We start from the raw sequence: 19,097 nt of genomic DNA on the forward strand, positions 1-19,097 counted from the left end.
GTTTTCCTTTGGCCTGAAGATTTGAATGTGGTAAGTAAAAGGCATTGAAAAATAGTGTTAAAGTTAAAGTTGTAATATTTGACATGATTACCACCAAGATAAAAAATAAATAAAGTACAAGGAGTTGGTTGAATAGAATGCTTTACAAATATTGTCATTTGAATAAACACCATTCAAGTGGAGAACAGCCTAGATTATATTGTGTTCTGAGATGAAGTCTAACCCACCACATATGTCCTTTATTATTATTCCCTTGTCTACTTGTTTCTTCACTCTACCCAATCCAAGACCCAGAATGATCAACTCAGTCAATCTTGTACATTGACATGAAAAATGCAACAACAAAAACTTTACCATATAATATAATAACATAACATATGCACACACAACAGTTAATCAGAATTCTCTTTTTTGAAAATCTCACAATTTTTTTTACAAGAATCCAATGATAAGAAAGAGACAGAAGAAGAAAAAAAAGTCACTTGTTTTCTTTTCTCTTTAATTATTGAGGTTGTACTGTCCTAATTACTACCTCCAAATAGCTAAATGACAGTAGCCAACTTTCATAGTACTAGATAGAATGAAAGGACAAAAGCATTGAAAATTCAAGACCTCTGATTTTTTTCATCATCTGATTCTCATTAGAATGAAGAACAAACACCCAAAACCATTGTTAAGATAACACAAAATGAGATGGAAAGGAAAGCCAAAGAGGGGTATTGTATGTATTGATATAAATATATAGAATTATATAGAATGGGCTGGCATGTATGCCAGTCACAAGACAGAGAATTATATGTTAAAAGGAAAATTATTTGATGATATTAGTGAAAAATAAAAAATAAAAAGAGAGGTTATGCTCTCTCTAACATATGAAAGAACATGGGGGGAGCTTTTGGTTTTCTCCAGTTGTATAGTAGTGATCAGCTCATCTGTATTCAGCACAAAAAGCCGTTTGTTCAATTAAGTGTTGACAATGACAAAAAGTGAAAATGACTTTTTATATATTCTTTTTATGAATTTGCTTAACAACCCTTTTGTTTTCTTATGTTGATTTTTATTTCTCCCTTCTTTAAATTGAATTTCCATTCTGTCCAGCATAAAAAAAGAAAATAAAAATCCAGTCTTTATAGGCCATATTATTAGTTCATTCACATATATATACATCATTCTTTTACTTCCTCTCTTCTTTCTCTTCACTTCACCTATACAAAACACACACATATATAAATATATATAGATATATACATAAGAGAATGAGTTCAGAAGGCTGTAGCAGCAGTGAATCCGGGTGGACAATGTACATAGACTCTCCAATGCAGGAAGATGAAGGTGATTGCAGCACTAGTTATAATAATAATAATGAAGGTGAGAAGAAGAAGTTTCTTACTAAATACCGCCACACCGATGCTGAGGATGAAGATGGCGTTCGCAGTGATGATTCAATGGCTTCTGATGCTTCTTCTGGTCATACACATCATTACAACAACAATGTTAAATCACACCATAGTAAAGAGGCTTCTAGGCTCAAGCAGGATAAGAAGACATTTTCTACTACTAACAAGAAAGGTAAAAAAGAGAAAACAGTTAGTGAAAAAAGTAGAAGAAAATGAACATCATTTAATTCATGTTCAAAGGCTTCATAGTTTTGTATTATGTGCATCCCACCCATCTTCCTTCTTCTCAGATTCAATCCTTGAAAAATTGATGGAAATGGAAATATGGAAATACATTGTGAAAACTTTTCAGTTTTCATTGTAATTGAATGGAATTCTTTTTCTTCTTTAGTGGTTATATTGATCAATAATTGTCATTTTTTACAGCCTAAGAGATTAGATCTTGTTTCATTTTTTTTAACTTTTCCAACTATTTTGAACAATTAAAATAATGTCATTGTCCATATAACATGAACAAAAACAAGTGATATTTACATAATGGGGTCAATTTCAGTCAAACTTAAATGGGTGATAAGTAGATCAATTAGAGGTAGATGGTGATAAGTAATTTTGATAAGATAAATAATCTAAGATAAGGGAAAAAAAAAGTCTTTTCATTTAAAATATTGGATACCAAATTATGTGTTGTGGAATGTTTGGTGTGTATATAATAAGGTAAGAAAAAACAGGGTGTAATGTGTATGTTGTGCTGGAAAGAATAAAGAAGAAGCTAGAAAGACAAAATGCCAACCTATTAGAAGTGAGGAAAGGCATTTGTGACTTGTATAACCTCATCCTTCAATTTAGGTGATCCAATATGGTAACAGCTAGGCAAGTACTATGTATATTGGTTGTATCTCAAGTGTAAGAATCTTATAGCACATTTGGAATTAATATATAAAATTAAAAAGATAGAAGATGTAGGTGGTGGTGGTAGGCTTGCTCTTTGGAAGAAAAGACAAAAAGGAATATCATAAAATTGTAGATAAAGATTCAGCTTTGTATAATTGAGAATATTATCTCTAATTTTAATACAAGAAGATTCAGGTTATGTTCTCTGCACCCATGGTCCATGGAGATGCAAATAGTACAGAAAGATAGTGCAATATTTCAGGTTTGTCTTATCTTTTAAGTAAAAAATATTCAACATAATATCATTTTTAAGTTACTAAACCCCTTTTTGTTTTTAAATTACTGAAGAATTTGGATGTAATTGAAGTCCAACCTAGGTCAATTTAGAAGACAACAATTGGGCTTGGACAAATTCTACCCTTTTTGAAAACGAATGTAACTGCAAGTCAATGCAAGGCTAGGTGGGTTGACTTACACTGTTACACACACAAAAAAAAAAAAAATGAAATTGGAAATAGTACCACATTGAATTTGTTTTATTTTTTACTTTTGTCCTTTATGCTTATAAATGCACATTTTGTTATTGATTTTCCATTGAAATTTAATGTGTAAGAGTGCATTTGTTTGCACAATGGAACAAATTTAATTTGGTTGGATCACAATAATAGAAGAGATTCATGTTTTTTAACACCTGAATTATTTATTTTTAGAATAATAATTCACATAATTTTTTATTTCTCTTTTTTTTTTAAAAAAAAATGAGAAAGTGTTAATGAGACACTCTCTCTTTAACCTATAATATTAGTCATTTCTCCTCTCAATCAAACTAAGAGCAAATTAGATTAAGATCAAATTAATTATATTTTTTTAAAAAAAAAAATGACAAAACAAATCATATTTCTCCGACATCAGTCTGTACAACCATCGCCATTACCACTAGAGATGTACGTCGGTCGGTTTGATCGGTTTATGTTATATTTTATTTAACTAAATGTAAAGATTGGGTTACAAAAATCTAGGTGCAACTCGTTCAATTAAGAAAAAAAAATAATAATAACCCGCCCAATAAAATTTATCGATTTGGTCAGGTTAACCCGTCCAAACCGACCACTAATATTTTTTTTTAATTTTTTTTTTATTTTTACATACAATTATTATGTTTTAGTTAATTATAATAATAAAACAAATATATAGATTGAATTTAATGTTCAAATCAACCACCATAAAAAAAATAAATTAGTTTGAAATTTATATTTTTAAAATAGTCATATAAATTATATGATATATAAATATATATAATAAAAATATATAAATATATATTAAAAAAACCTTCTTAATCGGGTTAATTGGGTTAGTTCGGGTTAATTGGGTGGGTTAGTATTATTTTCAATCCGCCCAATATAAAGATTGGGCGAGTTATATTTTCGTCAAGTTTTTCGGTTTATATTTTTCGTTTGTGGCATCTTAAAATTTATTTTAATTAATAATTTATGAGTTGGACCACTAAACAATCGACCTGTGGCATCTTCAAAACAATTAATGGAGTTGTAAGTGTGAGTACCAATTTGGTGTATAATATGTTGTGCCTAAAGTGAAATTATATGAAGATTCAACACTAATTTTGTGAAATTGTATGAAAATTCAATACCAATTTAGTGAAATTGTACACTATTAAAATGCTCTTAGCAGTATTTTTTTTTATGGAAAACAATAGAGTTATCATGAACACGTTTGAAAATTTTTAATATAACATCATGCATGAGTTTTTGGGACATTATCTAATATCTAGCTATGCAGTCCTAAAGTTAAGTTTGTGATAATCGGTTACTATAATGACATAGGTGATTGGTTACCCCAAGTTACTAATATGTTCAATTGGCTTCCCCTAAAATAGTAACAAGTTTTCTTGATGGTACTATGCTAACAAGTTATCCCATTAAGATGGTAAAGAGTTATTCCTATGAAAGTAGTCAATTACTTATAATATATGCAATTGATTATCTGTAAGATATTTACATGTTACCTTGATAAAAACATTTGGATTGAAGAAAAAAAATATGTGAAGAAAATTATTTTATGAGGTAACGGATTACAATCACATTTGGACCCGGAAATTGACAAAGGATTTGCAATCAAATTTGGTCAAGGCCAGGGCATCAAAATAAGAAACTAATTGCTTATGTATTTGAATTTAAACTTAGGGGATAGCTCCCAAGTAGGTCAGATTTATTTACTCATTTTAAAATAAATACATTGCCAAATATTATGCCGTTTTAACTTTTAAGCTTTGGAGAAAAGTTATTGAATTCAACTTCTCTAATTCTTCAAGGTCTCCTAAAATAAGAAAGACTAGTGAACTATTTAACAAACCACTTGAAAACCTTTTGTGTTCTTTAATTGTGTTTTTAACATAAAAAAGTTGTTTGAATACAATTGTTGTCATTTGCGTTTAGTTGAGAGAAATGAAAATATAAAAATAAAAATAAGAATAAGAATGCGGATAAGAATATGAATGGAATCTTATTTAAAATGAATAAAAAAAATTGATAAAAAAAAGTAATTTAAAGCATAAATACTTAAATTTAACTTCTAGTTACAAAAAAATATATAAGTAATTTTTTGCGGTAATAATACTTAAATTTAACTTGTATTGGAATAATGCTTCTATTTTAATTCCACTAAAATGATAAAAAAGATTCCATTCCATTTTATTACCTCTAACCAAACGCCACTTTAGTGTTATCAATTGAGTAGAAATACCAAGAAAAATAAGCTAATTCTCCCATTTTACCAGCTTACCAATGATGTTGTGATGTTATATCATCACATAATATACAAACTAAAATGTGATGAGAGCATATAATATCATCACCAGAAAGCAGCATAAGAAACTTCTTGTTATTTTCATCTCCAAACATAGCATTGCACAGAAGCATGTCCCAATATATAAATATATATAAAGATCTTTTGGAGTCAAAAGTGGGGCAATGAACTGATTAACAAGAACCTTAAAACAAATGACAATTTTTGAAAATATATAACATTAAAAATTAAAAGATCACACAAGGAAAACTTAGAAATTGAGCTAACAATAAAATAGAATTCAGAAAGTTCACAAAATAAATTTTCTGCACAGGGCATGAAAGTCAGCAGAAATTATTGAGAGGGAAAGGAAAGATCACATTCAGTAGAGTGCCTCCACCAAGAAAGGACTTTTAGTACTTTGACTGTCTAGCGATCTTGAACCATTCCGTATGGAAAGATCCTTCAATGTCAGTTCTTTCATATGTATGGGCACCGAAATAATCTCGTTGGGCTTGGACCAAGTTAGCTGGCAACCTGTCCCTTCTGTAAGAATCAAAGTAAGCAAGACTAGAGGACATACCAGGTGTGCTAATACCAGAGTTGATGGCAAGACATACAACTCTTCTCCAGGCAGATTGCCTCTCAATGATCTCCTTTGCAAACTCGGGGTCCACAAGAAGGTTTGCGAGATCAGCATTTCTGTCATAGGCTTGCTTAATTCTGTCCAAGAAAATGGCCCGAATAATGCAACCTCCCTTCCAAATCCTAGCCAATTCTCCCAACTTCAAATCCCATCCCTTTTCAACACTCTTTGCACGGATCAGATTCATACCTTGTGCGTAACTACAGATTTTGGATGCGTAAAGAGCTTGTCTCACATCATCAATCAACTTTGCCTTGTCCACCACTTGGTCAGTCAGCACATCACCAAAGCCACTGGCTTTAAAGACTTTGGCAGCTTCAACTCGTTCATCCTTTAACCCACTAAGAAATCTAGAATCCAAAGAAGATGCAATTGTGGGAGCTGCAACTGATAGATCAGCAGCTTGTTGTACTGTCCATTTACCAGTACCCTTCATGCCTGTCTTGTCCAAAACCTTGTCAACCAAATAACCTTCTCCCTTGTCATCCTTGATCCCGAAAATATCTGCTGTGATTTCAACCAAGAAGCTGAGAAGCTCTCCCTTGTTCCATTCTGTGAAAACATTGTGCAGTTCTTCATTTGACAATTTTCCAACTGATTTGAGCACATCATAAGCTTCTGCTATCAGCTGCATGTCACCATATTCAATGCCATTGTGAACCATCTTAACAAAGTTACCAGAACCCCCTTTGCCAATGTAAGTCACACAAGGTCCACTGTCTCGAACTTGGGCTGCCACCTTAAGAAGAATATCTTCTATGTAATTGTAAGCCTCAATGGATCCTCCAGGCATAAGAGAAGGGCCATTTCGGGCACCCTCTTCACCACCTGAAACACCCATTCCAAGGTAAAGAAGACCCAACTCGGCCATGGCTTTCTCCCTCCTCTCAGTGTTTTCATACCACTCATTACCGCCATCAATGATACAGTCACCTTTCTCCAAGTAAGCAGAGAGGGTCTTTATAGTCTGGTCAACAGGTGCCCCAGCCTTGACAAGCATGATAATGACTCGTGGCTTTTGAATTGAGTTAACGAAAGATTCGGGGTCATGGAAGCCGTACACAGGAAGGTCACCTTCTAGTTTTGCTCTTTCAACAGTCTCATCAACTTTGGAGGTAGTTCTGTTATAAACAGAAATTGGAAATCCTTTTTCTGCAATGTTGAGTGCCAAATTCTGGCCCATGACAGCCAAACCAGCAAGGCCTATTCGAGTAGGTGTTGAGGGGGGTGCCATCGTTTTCCCTGCACATAATTTGAAATTGCTAATAAGACAAATGTTTCTCATGGCTACAAAGAAATCTAGGAACCATAAAAACTTACAAAAATAATTAGATTATATCAAACAAAAGTCAAATTTTCATGTCCATACCAAATAGAGTTTCAAAGAGCGAAAATAGAAACTGAAACAATGAATTTCATCTAATTGAAGTCCAACTAATATAATAAATCAATATGACAGCATCATGGTTTTTTCACTAAAATAAAATATATTTGTTTCCTACAGAATTTTAGCAGAACTCCACAATCTTTAAGATGCAAAAAGATCTAACAATTGCAAGGTAAAGATCAGTTGGAACCCTAAACAAGATTAGTGGACCTACACACTTAATGAAAGAATACTAAAAAAAATTAAAGTAGGTGAAGCCGTTTTTCTATCTTCAAGTCCAAATAATATTAACATAATTTGATCGTATTTGAAACTTGTCAAAAGGTTGGTCAAAATAGACCAAGTATTCATGACAAAGCTAACATTTCAAGGGAGATAATCATCTGATGATATCCCAATCCAAAGAAGTAAAATTTTGTCAAATAATTTTAAAATCAAATAAATCACAATGAAGAAAAGAACACGCAAATTGATTATAAATAAATAATTTTGCAGTGCTCAAACGCATCAACCTAAATACAATTACAACAATCAGAGGCATCTCACAAGTGTAGAGATCATCAAATCCAACAAAGGAAACAAAACCCAGATGAGCAATGTTGAAATTAACAGACGAGAGAATAAAGAGAATCGATACCTGAAAGTGTGGTGACCTTGTTATGTTTGAGAAAGACAAAATTGAGATTTGGGGTTCGGATCGGAATGGGGAAAAGAGATGAATTAGATTAGCTGAAGGAGTTGTTGAAGAAGGTCTATATATAAAGATCAAGACTTTAATTAAAAGTCAGGTCAAAATTGGCCGCCGTTGATTGGGTTAGGTGTGGATGTGGTGGTGGTGAGAACAAACCCAATACCATCATGATTCATGGTTGGTGAATTTTGCTATATGTATTAGAATAATATCACTTTTACTTTCATTATTGTTATTATTTATAATAATACTAATAATTGAGAATGTGCTCTTCAATTTTATTTATTTATCATTTTTTTTTTTTTGAAAATGAATTTATTTATCATTCAAAATAAACTTTTCCCATTTTTAACAAGTGGTTTAATTATTAAGAAACTTTGTTTTTTAAAAAAAAAAAATCCAACAAACAAGTTAATCATGTATATATTTATACTAGGTTGATGTCACTCCGACGACTTTTCCATCACCAACCGCTATTCCGACGACTCTTCCAATACCAACAGCAAACTTAAAAAAAAAATCGTCAGAATTGGCATTGTCCCTGGAAAAATTACCAAGAAACAATTTTCTTGTTTCTTTGTGATTTTTCCGGTGATAATACTAATTCTGACGACTTTTTCGGTACCGACAGCAACTCCGACAACTTCTCCGACACTTGTAGTTGTTCCGGTGATTTTTTCAGCACTGACAGCAAACTCCGATGACTTTCCGGCCCTAGTGACAACTCCACGATCACTGTAGTTTCATTTATTTTATTTTTAAAAAAAAAATACATGAAGGGAATTTTAATATTTTTTTTATGGTAATTTAAGGTGACACATAGCTTATATGTTAAGTTTTTTATTTTAAATGCCATATTTTTTTCCTACTAAGTTTCCTCACCATATATATATATATATATATATATATATGTAAACTAGCTTTATTATTTTATTTTTTTTCTGTTATAAATATTAATAATTATGTGGATGTCCAAATCTTTTATTTATTACCATTAATTGTAATTAACATTCCTCTTTTTCTTAGTTTCCCTTTTTCTTAGTTTCTTATTATCTCACTCTTGTATTTGTATAAATAGGGGTTCACCCCATTGGAATAAACAACTCAGAAATTCTCATATTCACTTTCTCTTTCTCTCTTCATCTTCTTCTTCTTTCTTCTCATCTACTTTATATTATTTTATATTATTTTATAACACGTTATCAGCACGAGTCTCTGCCCAAGCTTCAAGCATGAGTCTCTGCCCAAGCTTCAAGCATGAGTCTCTGCCTAAGATCCAATGTAAGTATTTTGTTAAAGTTCTTGAATTGTTTCAAAGTCACGATACACTAAATATATATTTATATATATACTCCTCTGACTGAAACAATTTCAAGAATCATTTGGTTTCTTTTTTCTTTTTATCTATATATCTATATATTATATATGTATGTGTATATTTTTATATATTTATTATTGATTTCATATATATATAATGGTCTTATCATTCATAATATTTACAATATATGTGTGCTTATGATATGATAGAGAAAATCTATATAAATTATACATATATCCAGAAGATTATGTATCATCGATAAAATATTGCATATATCCTAAAGATTATGCATCATCGATAAAATATTGCATATATCCTAAAGATTATGCATCATCGATAAAATATTGCATATATCCTGAAGATTATGCATCATCGATAAAATATTGCATATATCCTGAAGATTATGCATCATCGATAAAATATTGCATATATCCTGAAGATTATGCATCCTCGATAAAATATTGCATACATCCTGATGATTATGCGTCCTCAATAAAATCTTGCATATATCCTGAAGATTATGCAAACGTAATATTCATTATATAGTTGATGAATATATAATGAAAGAGATGAATACATATTTATATATATGTTCTTGTATTCTTTGAGGACAATGAAAAATAATCTAATATCGATATAGATTTTGACAAACATTTCTGAAGTAAATATTTTATATTTATCGAAGAAAAAAAATGATTGTATTTATGTGAATACAACTAAAGAATCATTAAAAATGATTATTATTGATGCAATTTTATAGTGGGTTTTGAATACCCAAAAAGAATGTTAAAAAAAATTGCATTGAAACATTAAAGTATAAGAATAACAATGAGCATGACTAATGTTATTTAAATACATGAGGCAGTATTTATTGTTCATCATTCCCTGCAGAGAATGATACGAATTGAAGTAAATCACTTTTAAAGATTCCTCGTATTAGTCATGTTATTATACATTGTTATTACTTGCAATGTTGGAAATTATTGAATCTGACATATGTTAAAGATTAAATTTTGCATACATCTTGGAGACTATGCAAAAATTGCATTCATATATTCTTTGAAATATCGTAAAAGAAATTGTTGAATAATTTCTTATATTTTTTATGGATGAACAAGTAATAAATTTTTAAGAAAATTATAATAATGTTCTACTTGTTCAACGTCATTCCCCGAAGTGAATGTAATGATTTTAAATAATCAATGACATTATTTACTACTCAAATATTTCCAGGAAAAAGTGGAAACAACCAAAAGATGAGATACCACACACAATCAAAGTGCATGAAATCTATATATCATGTGTGGAATTGAATAATAGTGGTCGCGTACATGTAGTACGGACACACTTATAATCAAGATAAAAGTATACTTGATTATTTAATAGAATGTGAATTGTACAAATTTATTGTACATTTAGAATATTTAAATATCATTCCCTGAAGAGAATGAATAGACATGAAATTCTATTTCAAAGAATATAGATTTCACATATATTGGCAATGCCAGAAGTAAATTAATATATACATATTTTATTATTTCTTGAAATCAATAGTTTCAAACTATTGTTAGTGCAGAATATGTGTATATATAGTTACTATATAATTTAGTTTGCATATTCCCAAAAGTGGATATATAATTTACTAATATTTGTTAGTGATCTAATATAATCAAAGTGATAAAGAATCACAAAATGATTATTTGAAAAGCTTCCTGAAGAAGTCTTACATACAATTGCTACTTAGAATAGTAAAATATATTTGTATGTACCTAGATGTATAACTTTTATCTAGTTATGAAAGTATAATAAGAAATAATTTATTATATGTACTGGTTGTACATTTAAATATATAATATATCAAGTCATGATAATTGGAGTGATGAATAGTCTATTAATAAATTAGACGACTTGTTAAAAAGATATCAGGAAACATGAATGATATATTATGGTTATATCTATTTGACCATTATAGCAACATGATGAAGTTGTCATGTACATTTTATATTATACACATCATTAAATTTATGATAGTGATTCCTGAAGAAATATAAAGTTTGATAAACATAATAGTGACTCCTGAAGAGTGTATATGTTTTGGAGAATAATATAATTATATTATTCGTGTATATAAAATGAAACTTGTAATGATTATGTTGTAATGAATTTACATTACCTTTTGAAAGTTTCATTGAAATACAAATTATAGTGAACCTGAAGTTCATGAATTGAATTATTTTGACATGATCAATCATATGCAATAAATTGTCAAAGAATTTGACTAAATTTTGTTGAAGAACCAGAAGATTCTTCTCATTATTAATTTATAAGGCTCAAAAGAAGAATATGCATATATTTGCACATAAAAAATATTTAAATTATATTTCTTTAACAATCTTGAGCCATTGTTAGATTTTTATTGCATAGTTTCTTATCAATGTGATAAGATTTTATGATCATGCATTTACAAAATGTGTAAATTTATGTATTTCTTATTATACACGTGTGACTCATTCTTAGAAATGAATTAAGTTCATAAGTATTGAACTTGAAACTAAAGTTTATTGAACCTGAAGTTCAACGTCATATAATATATATGAGTTTAAATAGATATTGATTCATTGTGATATATTGAAATCCCTACAGGTGTATTAATATTATTAGATATCACAATTTCTTAAAATTCTCTCGATCAGGGGGAAAGAAGCAGTTGGGATCGATGATAATTTTTGAAAAATGATCCTTGCACAAAGTATAAGAACGATATAGTTCAAAACTATATATACCAACTGCAAATCAATATTACTCAAAGTTGAGATAGAATGAGTTGAAAACGCCTGAAGCGTATATGAACAATATAGAAATTATTAGTAAATGTTCATTTGATTTGCCCTGAAGTTGTTCAATCTAGAGGTACTCATGGAGATACCTTAATGTTATAAAGTATTGATGATTTAAAAATGATAACCGTGATGGAAACGGTACTCTAGAAGAGACTCCCAAAAGAAGTTAGACATAACACATTTGATCATAATTGAATCCCTAAAGTGATTCTATATAGGTACCTATAAATGATAAACATATTTGAAAATATGTAATTTAAAGAGATCTCTATAAGTTATGTCAATATGGGAGGAAATTATCATATACTAAAATTTTTGTCGACAATAGAAGTTGAATGTTTGCATATGCAATAAACTAACATGAGATAGCAAGGATCATGGTATTAGATTTGTCGAGAATCATCGACATATATTTTGTTTTTGGCCAAAATATTATGACGCAATCCAGGCAAATTTACTCACATAAAGTGAAGTAAGACCTGTAGGGTGTGCAAATAAATATTTCTAATGAAAAATTTGCATATATGTATTTGTACATAATGAATTGTTGTACAAAGTTTGCATAGACATGAGATTGATTGAAGTAAGGCTTAAATATTGAGAAAATATAATCATGATTTGATTATAGCCTGGAATATTTTATGAGGATTTATAAGCGTCACATAAATGTTGCAACAAAAGATTATTCATTTGGAGCTCCTAATATAGTGAGAATTTGAAATAAGCCTTATCTAAAAATTCTAGAAGAATTTAATACATGTCTTAAGTGATATAAATTCAAAGTCGCGCGCACTATATGACAAAGATCTTTGTATGAAATAAAGACATGTAAGTAAATTATTATTTGAAAAATACCTATGGTTGTCTATGCAATATAAATTCGTAAATTATACGTTGTGATAGACTCTTGAAGAGTTTTTGATTAATTGAAGAACAAACTTTTATTTCTTTTGTATTTCGAGAAATATTAATGTATAAAGTTTCTTCATTAGTATTGAAGTCCTGAAGTACTTCATATGTATCAAGAATTATAGATATATGATCTTTTGATATGGAAATTAAGATCATACAACAAGATGGAACAAATATATGATCTTGGAGTACCATCATTGTCACAAACGAAAATTTATAGTACCATTAATGTGTTATGTTCATGTCTACTTGAAATTTTAAATTTTCGTATGAATAAAGTTGTGTACACACATGAATGATACAATTAGTTGGATAAAGATTAATGTTCCACGAACCCCTCATCTATAATTTAGAAGTCCATGCATACTCTAGAAGAGTTATAGAAAATATATGATCAAAGATTATATATGGTAATATTTTAAAAGTGATAACAATAATCTCATGAGATCTATTATCACCAAAAGAATTATGGATCATATGTGCATGAGGGGGAGACATATTTATGTTGCACTCTTTTTCCCTTAGTTCAGGTTTTGTCCCACTGGGTTTTCCTGGCAAGGTTTTTAATGAGGCAACTTACAAATAGTTATGAATATGAAATATATATTGTACTCTTTTCCCTAGCTCAGATTTTGTCCCACTGGGTTTTTCTGGCAAGGTTTTTAACGAGGCAACTATAAATCATGTTAACATACTTGCATTTTATGAAGCAAGTAGAAAATGTGTGTGAGTGAGATCATTGACATAGCATATTCGGGAAACATATGGATTGCACTCTATAAAGAAGTATCAACACAAACAGTTCTCTATGAAGATAATACTGATTGTATCGCTCAACTAAAAGGAGGGTACATTGAAGGAGATAGAGTTAGAACACATTTCACCAAATTCTTCTTTATACGCTTCAAGAAAATGCATATTGGTGTTCAACATATTCAATCAAGTGTCAATCTTACAAACTTATTCACAAAGTTATTACCAACATCAACATTTGAGAAGACGGCAGACAAGATCGAAATTCGTCGATTAGAAGATCTCCACAAATGCCTAAATGAGGGGGAGGGAGTTAGTTTACACTATACTCTTTTTCCTTTGACCAAGTTTTCAGCAAGATTTTTAATAAGGCAACTATTATGGACATCCAAGGGGGAGTGTTATAAATATTAATAATTATGTGGATGTCCAAATCTTTTATTTATTACCATTAATTGTAATTAACATTCCTCTTTTTCTTAGTTTCCCTTTTTCTTAGTTTCTTAATATCTCACTCTTGTATTTGTATAAATAGGGGTTCACCCCATTGGAATAAACAACTCAGAAATTCTCATATTCACTTTCTCTTTCTCTCTTCATCTTCTTCTTCTTTCTTCTCATCTACTTTATATTATTTTATATTATTTTATAACATTTTCATATTTATATAAATACCTCTTTATTTTTTTACCAGCAATCAAGATTCATGATGAAGATTATAACTTTTTTTACTCTCTCAACATAATTGAATTTCATTCATATAAAGAAAATAAATTAAGTATGCTAAAGTGAATTTTAAGTTTTTGTCACGATATGTATACAATATAGTTTTATAATAGATTTTTTTTTAGAAGACTAAAAAGGTGGGACCAAGTACAATATTAATGTAGCATGATATTGAGCTCTTAACTATTTTATTTTATATATAAAACATCTCACGGTTATTAGCTAATATTATAAGAGGTGGCATCTCACAAATAATTTATTTTTTAATTATTTATTAAATTGAAATTAGAGAAATTTAGCATTAAATGACACTATAAAAATGTAATACTCCTTGTAAACAAAATGTCCCATCCCAAGTTGGAGTCTTCTTATTTATAAAAAAAAAAAAATAAGAAGATATCACTCATTTGTAGTGTTGTATAACTTACCATTTTAGCATTTATCTTAAAGAAGATAAAAGATATATGTCCCCATTACTTTAGAGCCTCATTTATGATCTTATATAACATATAATGGGAACCTGTGAGAATTGCGGCATACGAAGAAAGTCAATATTTTTTTGTCTTTCTGACTTTTGAAAAGAAATTGCAATTTGGAAATGAAACTTAATTTCATACCTCCATTGAAATTCAATTAGAGGCTGATAAGAAGGTATAGTCACATTGAATTTTTAAAGTTTTTCAATTTGGGTGGTCTTTCATAAACTAAATATATCCAAATGCATAAGGTGTGGATTGTTGATTCTTGTTTGATTACTCTGTTTTGACTTTCAAATTCAATAATGACAACAACCAAAAACATGATATCTCTAATTTGTAATTTCTTTTCAACATTGGAATTGGAACGTTCTCAGATTATAAAGATTTTTATATCTTCTTTCAAGAAGATTATTGTTCAGCTTATTAAATGACTCAATCTCCTCCCTTTACCAAGAAGGAACCATAAAATGCCATAGCTAATATGAACTAGCAGCCTAAGCCTTGATATAAAAGAAACTCAAAAAAAGGAAGAAATTAAGATAAGATAAAAGCACCTCCAAGTCATGAATCAAGAACTCTATGAAAATATTAAGGCATATCAAAAAGTTTCCTTTTACAATTGAACTTGATATCATCAAACACACAGTATGGGAAAAGAATATAGAAGAACACTAATTGGATATGATTAGTCATATAAAGCTTAATCTTACAATATGGTTAAATAGCCAAAAATTCACATTGAACAATAAAAGAAAGAGAGATGATGAGAGATAATAACTACAAAAATTTCTGTATATAATTATGTCACCTGAAGAAAGATTCAGAGCAGTAGTAAAATTGGTCATTTGCAGGAATAGCATTTCCATGTGGATGTGATGATTATATATCCTGGTATAAGTATATGCACTACAAAAAACTGCTACTTTGACAATTTTTTAGTCACAACATAATTTTTTTGTGATTAAATGTGATTTTTAGTCACAACAAAATGTTAATTGTGACTAAAACATAGTCTTTAAATACAAGTTGTCACTAATTTAGTTTTAGTCACAACAAGTATTGTGACTAAAAATAAATTTAGTCACAATAAATTGTAACTTTTGTAACTAATACTTTTTGTCACGGACCTTTTAGTCACAACATAGAATAATAATTTATAATTAGTCACAATGTTTTCACTTTTAGTCATAAATTTTGTTGTGACTAAAAGTAAGATTTTTTGTAGTGATGGTGAAAAGAGTTAATTAATTAATACAGGTTCATAGCAATGTCGATCGAGACAAGAAGGAAGGTTAATTAATTGATGTTGTTTGTCATCGTATATAGTGAATGATTTTGAGCTTTGTTGATTTCATCCAATTATTAACACATCCACGATTAAGGGCAGACCCCCTGATTGGTTTCTATGGAAGAAGCGCATGCATTGCTGTCATGCTCAAGGAGTAAATATTGGACGATGAATTTGGATGTCGAACTCAGTGCTTGAGGGAGGCACCTGTAATCACCAGGATAGAACCAACAAAGTATTCCCTTTTTACTGCTGCCACCATGGTAAACAATGAAGATCATTCTTGGGCCTATATCACCCAATGCATCACTTCTGCTACTGCTTTGGAAGCCCAAGTACAAGCCATCTTTCTTGTTCTCTCTTGGGCTCATAAAATGGCTTGGGATGATATCTCTTGGGCTTATAACTTAATTTAATTATTATATTTGTTTTAAAAAAAATAATATGTAGTGTTGATATAAACCTCCACTTACACTGATACTTAAACAACATACAAGGACAGAACTGTAAATACAAGTAAAAATCCTAAGTTGGCCTTCGACCTCTAAAAACCCTAACAGAAATTAGTTAGAATGGATTTGGTTAAATCCACACCTAACTAATTTCTGTAACTACCTAACTAACACATTCAGAAGCAAAACAGAAGCTCTAAGTGCTATATATACCTGCATCTGAGCCCAGATCTACACGGTTGAGTGTGTTCTTCAAGATCCAGGGTTTGAACACTTGAAGAAAGTCAGATCAATGCTCGTACATGCACAAGAACAGGAAGAAAGTTAGTATAGTTAGAGAGAGAGGGATAAAACACAGTATATGTAATAACTAAAGAGATTACCAGTCAAAAACCATATCTGTGACTTGGAATCTTCATTTTTGTATGTCTGAAACCTCTTTGATAGTGGAATCGAGCTCTCAAATTTGAGGAGCAGCTCAACGGAGACGTAGCCAATTTATTGGTGAACTTTGGGAAAATCTGGTGTTTTCTAACTCTACTTTTTGTGATTTTGTGTGTGTGGTTGTGTATAAATCAGATCATTGTAGATCTGATCTTGGATTAGTGTTTGTGTGGTGATTTCTGAGATTTCTAGGGTTTGGCTTCGAGTTTCTCAGAGAGAAACTCTTTGCTAGGGTTTCGAGGAGAAACCTAAGGAAGAGAGAAAGTGACTGAGAAGGTTCTCGAGTCTTGGGGTTTTGTTCAAACACAAAACGCAGTCGTTTTGGTGTTCTGGCTTTGAAAAGTCATTGAACAGTGAAAGGTCAAAATTGACCTTAAATATTGATTTGTTTGTTTTGTTGGTGTAGGGGCAGGATAGTAAAATACTATCTTAAATTTCCTAAATGTAGTAAATATATTTTATAATTTTTATTAACTAATTTATTATATTTGACAATTTTTGTAATTTTTTTTTTAAAAATAAATATTTATTAACTTAATTTTTAGGGTCATTTTCCAGCCAAAAAAATAATAATAATAATGTAATTTCTTAAAAGTAATTGGCATTGGTCCATTAACATTGTATAATCTCCCAATTTATGAAATGATAATAGATTCAACTTGTATGTGTGAGATCAAAAGGTAATACATTAGTGGGCAATGGACTTATAATGTCAAGCAAGTAAGAATTATAAAATAGGACATGTTAATTGTTTATGCATTGTAATTTGGACCAAATATTGATTATTTGCATCAATTTAAAAGTAATGTAAAGATAGCAACCTCAACAATTTTAATTCCCTCAAGAATGAAAAGCTGACTTACACAATAAAGCAATCTGCTTCTGTACTTTTTTTTTTTTACTAAAAGACTCTCAACCTTTTTTAGCACTATTATTTGTGATGTCTACCACTTTAGCTATAAAATAAAATGCATTCAATATGATAACTTACCAAATTGTTTCGTACCTTTTTCGAAAATTAAAATTATAATGACTTTCTTTCTTTATTGCCACATTTTTTTAATCAAGCTTATCCTTATATGGAAACTTATCACCTTATCAACTTTCATCATTTAATAATCTTCAGATAATGCGTTTAATTTGAATTCATTTTCTATAGCTGTACGGCAAATACGGTTTGAGCTTTTTTTTCAATTTCCATGTGTAGTGTGATTCAACAATTTGTCAAATGTTTTTCTTCTGAGAAATCAAACTTGAGAAGAAATAATTTTGGTGATAAATTCACCTCCCAAAAACTTAGGTCACAATGATAAGAATTCACAACACTCCATTTTGCCAAAAAATAAGCAGCAACATTAAAGTCTCTAAATAACCAAATCATAGCCAAGTTAGCTTCTAAGACATTTAAAAGCTGAAAAAAAATCAGTGATAACACACTTTAGAAGCACAAGCTGGGACCAGCCCCTGGTAATCAGAAATAAGAAACCTCCATCCACCCGAAGCTTCTCCAAAACTTTGGCTAGCTGCCTCCATAACGCCTCCAAAGGATCTGAAGTGTGTATCTTCTTGGAAACCAGAGAAAACACCCTGTCATGTGCATATATCCTTGGCAACAAATCCATCATTAAAGGCCACATCAACAAACACATAATGCATAGTCCCATATTGAAAGAATAGTCCAGAGTTATTAAATCTTGAATATAAGTGTTTTATCTATTTCATTAGCATGAAGGCCTTTTGAGAAGGTGCCCAAAAATAAAACCGTGAGCGTTTAGGTCTAAAGCGGACAATATCATATTAATGTGTGGGGGCCAACATTTCCAATCTTGACATCGTCCTCAAACTTGGTGATCAACTTACCTCTGCTAATAGTTTGTTATTTTCTGTTAAACTATTAGTTACAAGTGGTTAGTGTTAGTTAAATGTTACTTATTCTAACTTTGTATAGATACCACTGTAACAATGAAGAATTCTTTTACAACCATCAATGAAGTTTTGTTTAAAGTATCTATAAATCTAGCGTCATGTACATGTTTCATTCTTCTGCACATGATATTGGATATGCTGACAT

At 30.2% G+C, this 19,097-nt stretch overlaps 2 protein-coding genes across 2 annotated transcripts; one reads left to right on the plus strand and one right to left on the minus strand.

The window, feature by feature from the left end:
• Window positions 1-1,089: 1,089 nt before the first annotated feature.
• LOC115700833 (protein SOB FIVE-LIKE 4-like) lies at window positions 1,090-1,783 on the plus strand. The gene has a single exon (XM_030628498.2). It carries the CDS (start codon window positions 1,257-1,259, stop codon window positions 1,611-1,613), a length of 357 nt encoding a protein of 118 aa, XP_030484358.1. The 5' UTR covers window positions 1,090-1,256; the 3' UTR covers window positions 1,614-1,783.
• Window positions 1,784-5,253: 3,470 nt separating this feature from the next.
• LOC115701244 (6-phosphogluconate dehydrogenase, decarboxylating 2) lies at window positions 5,254-8,241 on the minus strand. Its single transcript, XM_030628990.2, has 2 exons — window positions 7,761-8,241; window positions 5,254-6,978 (listed from the first exon to the last, which is right to left on the minus strand). The coding sequence occupies exon 2, from the start codon at window positions 6,968-6,970 to the stop codon at window positions 5,504-5,506; it is 1,467 nt and encodes a 488-aa protein (XP_030484850.1). The 5' UTR covers window positions 6,971-6,978; window positions 7,761-8,241; the 3' UTR covers window positions 5,254-5,503.
• Between the last annotated feature and the right edge of the window lie 10,856 nt (window positions 8,242-19,097).

The sequence above is a fragment of the Cannabis sativa genome, chromosome 8 (genome assembly GCF_029168945.1).
Source record: "Cannabis sativa cultivar Pink pepper isolate KNU-18-1 chromosome 8, ASM2916894v1, whole genome shotgun sequence".
In the NCBI taxonomy this organism is placed as follows: domain Eukaryota; kingdom Viridiplantae; phylum Streptophyta; class Magnoliopsida; order Rosales; family Cannabaceae; genus Cannabis; species Cannabis sativa.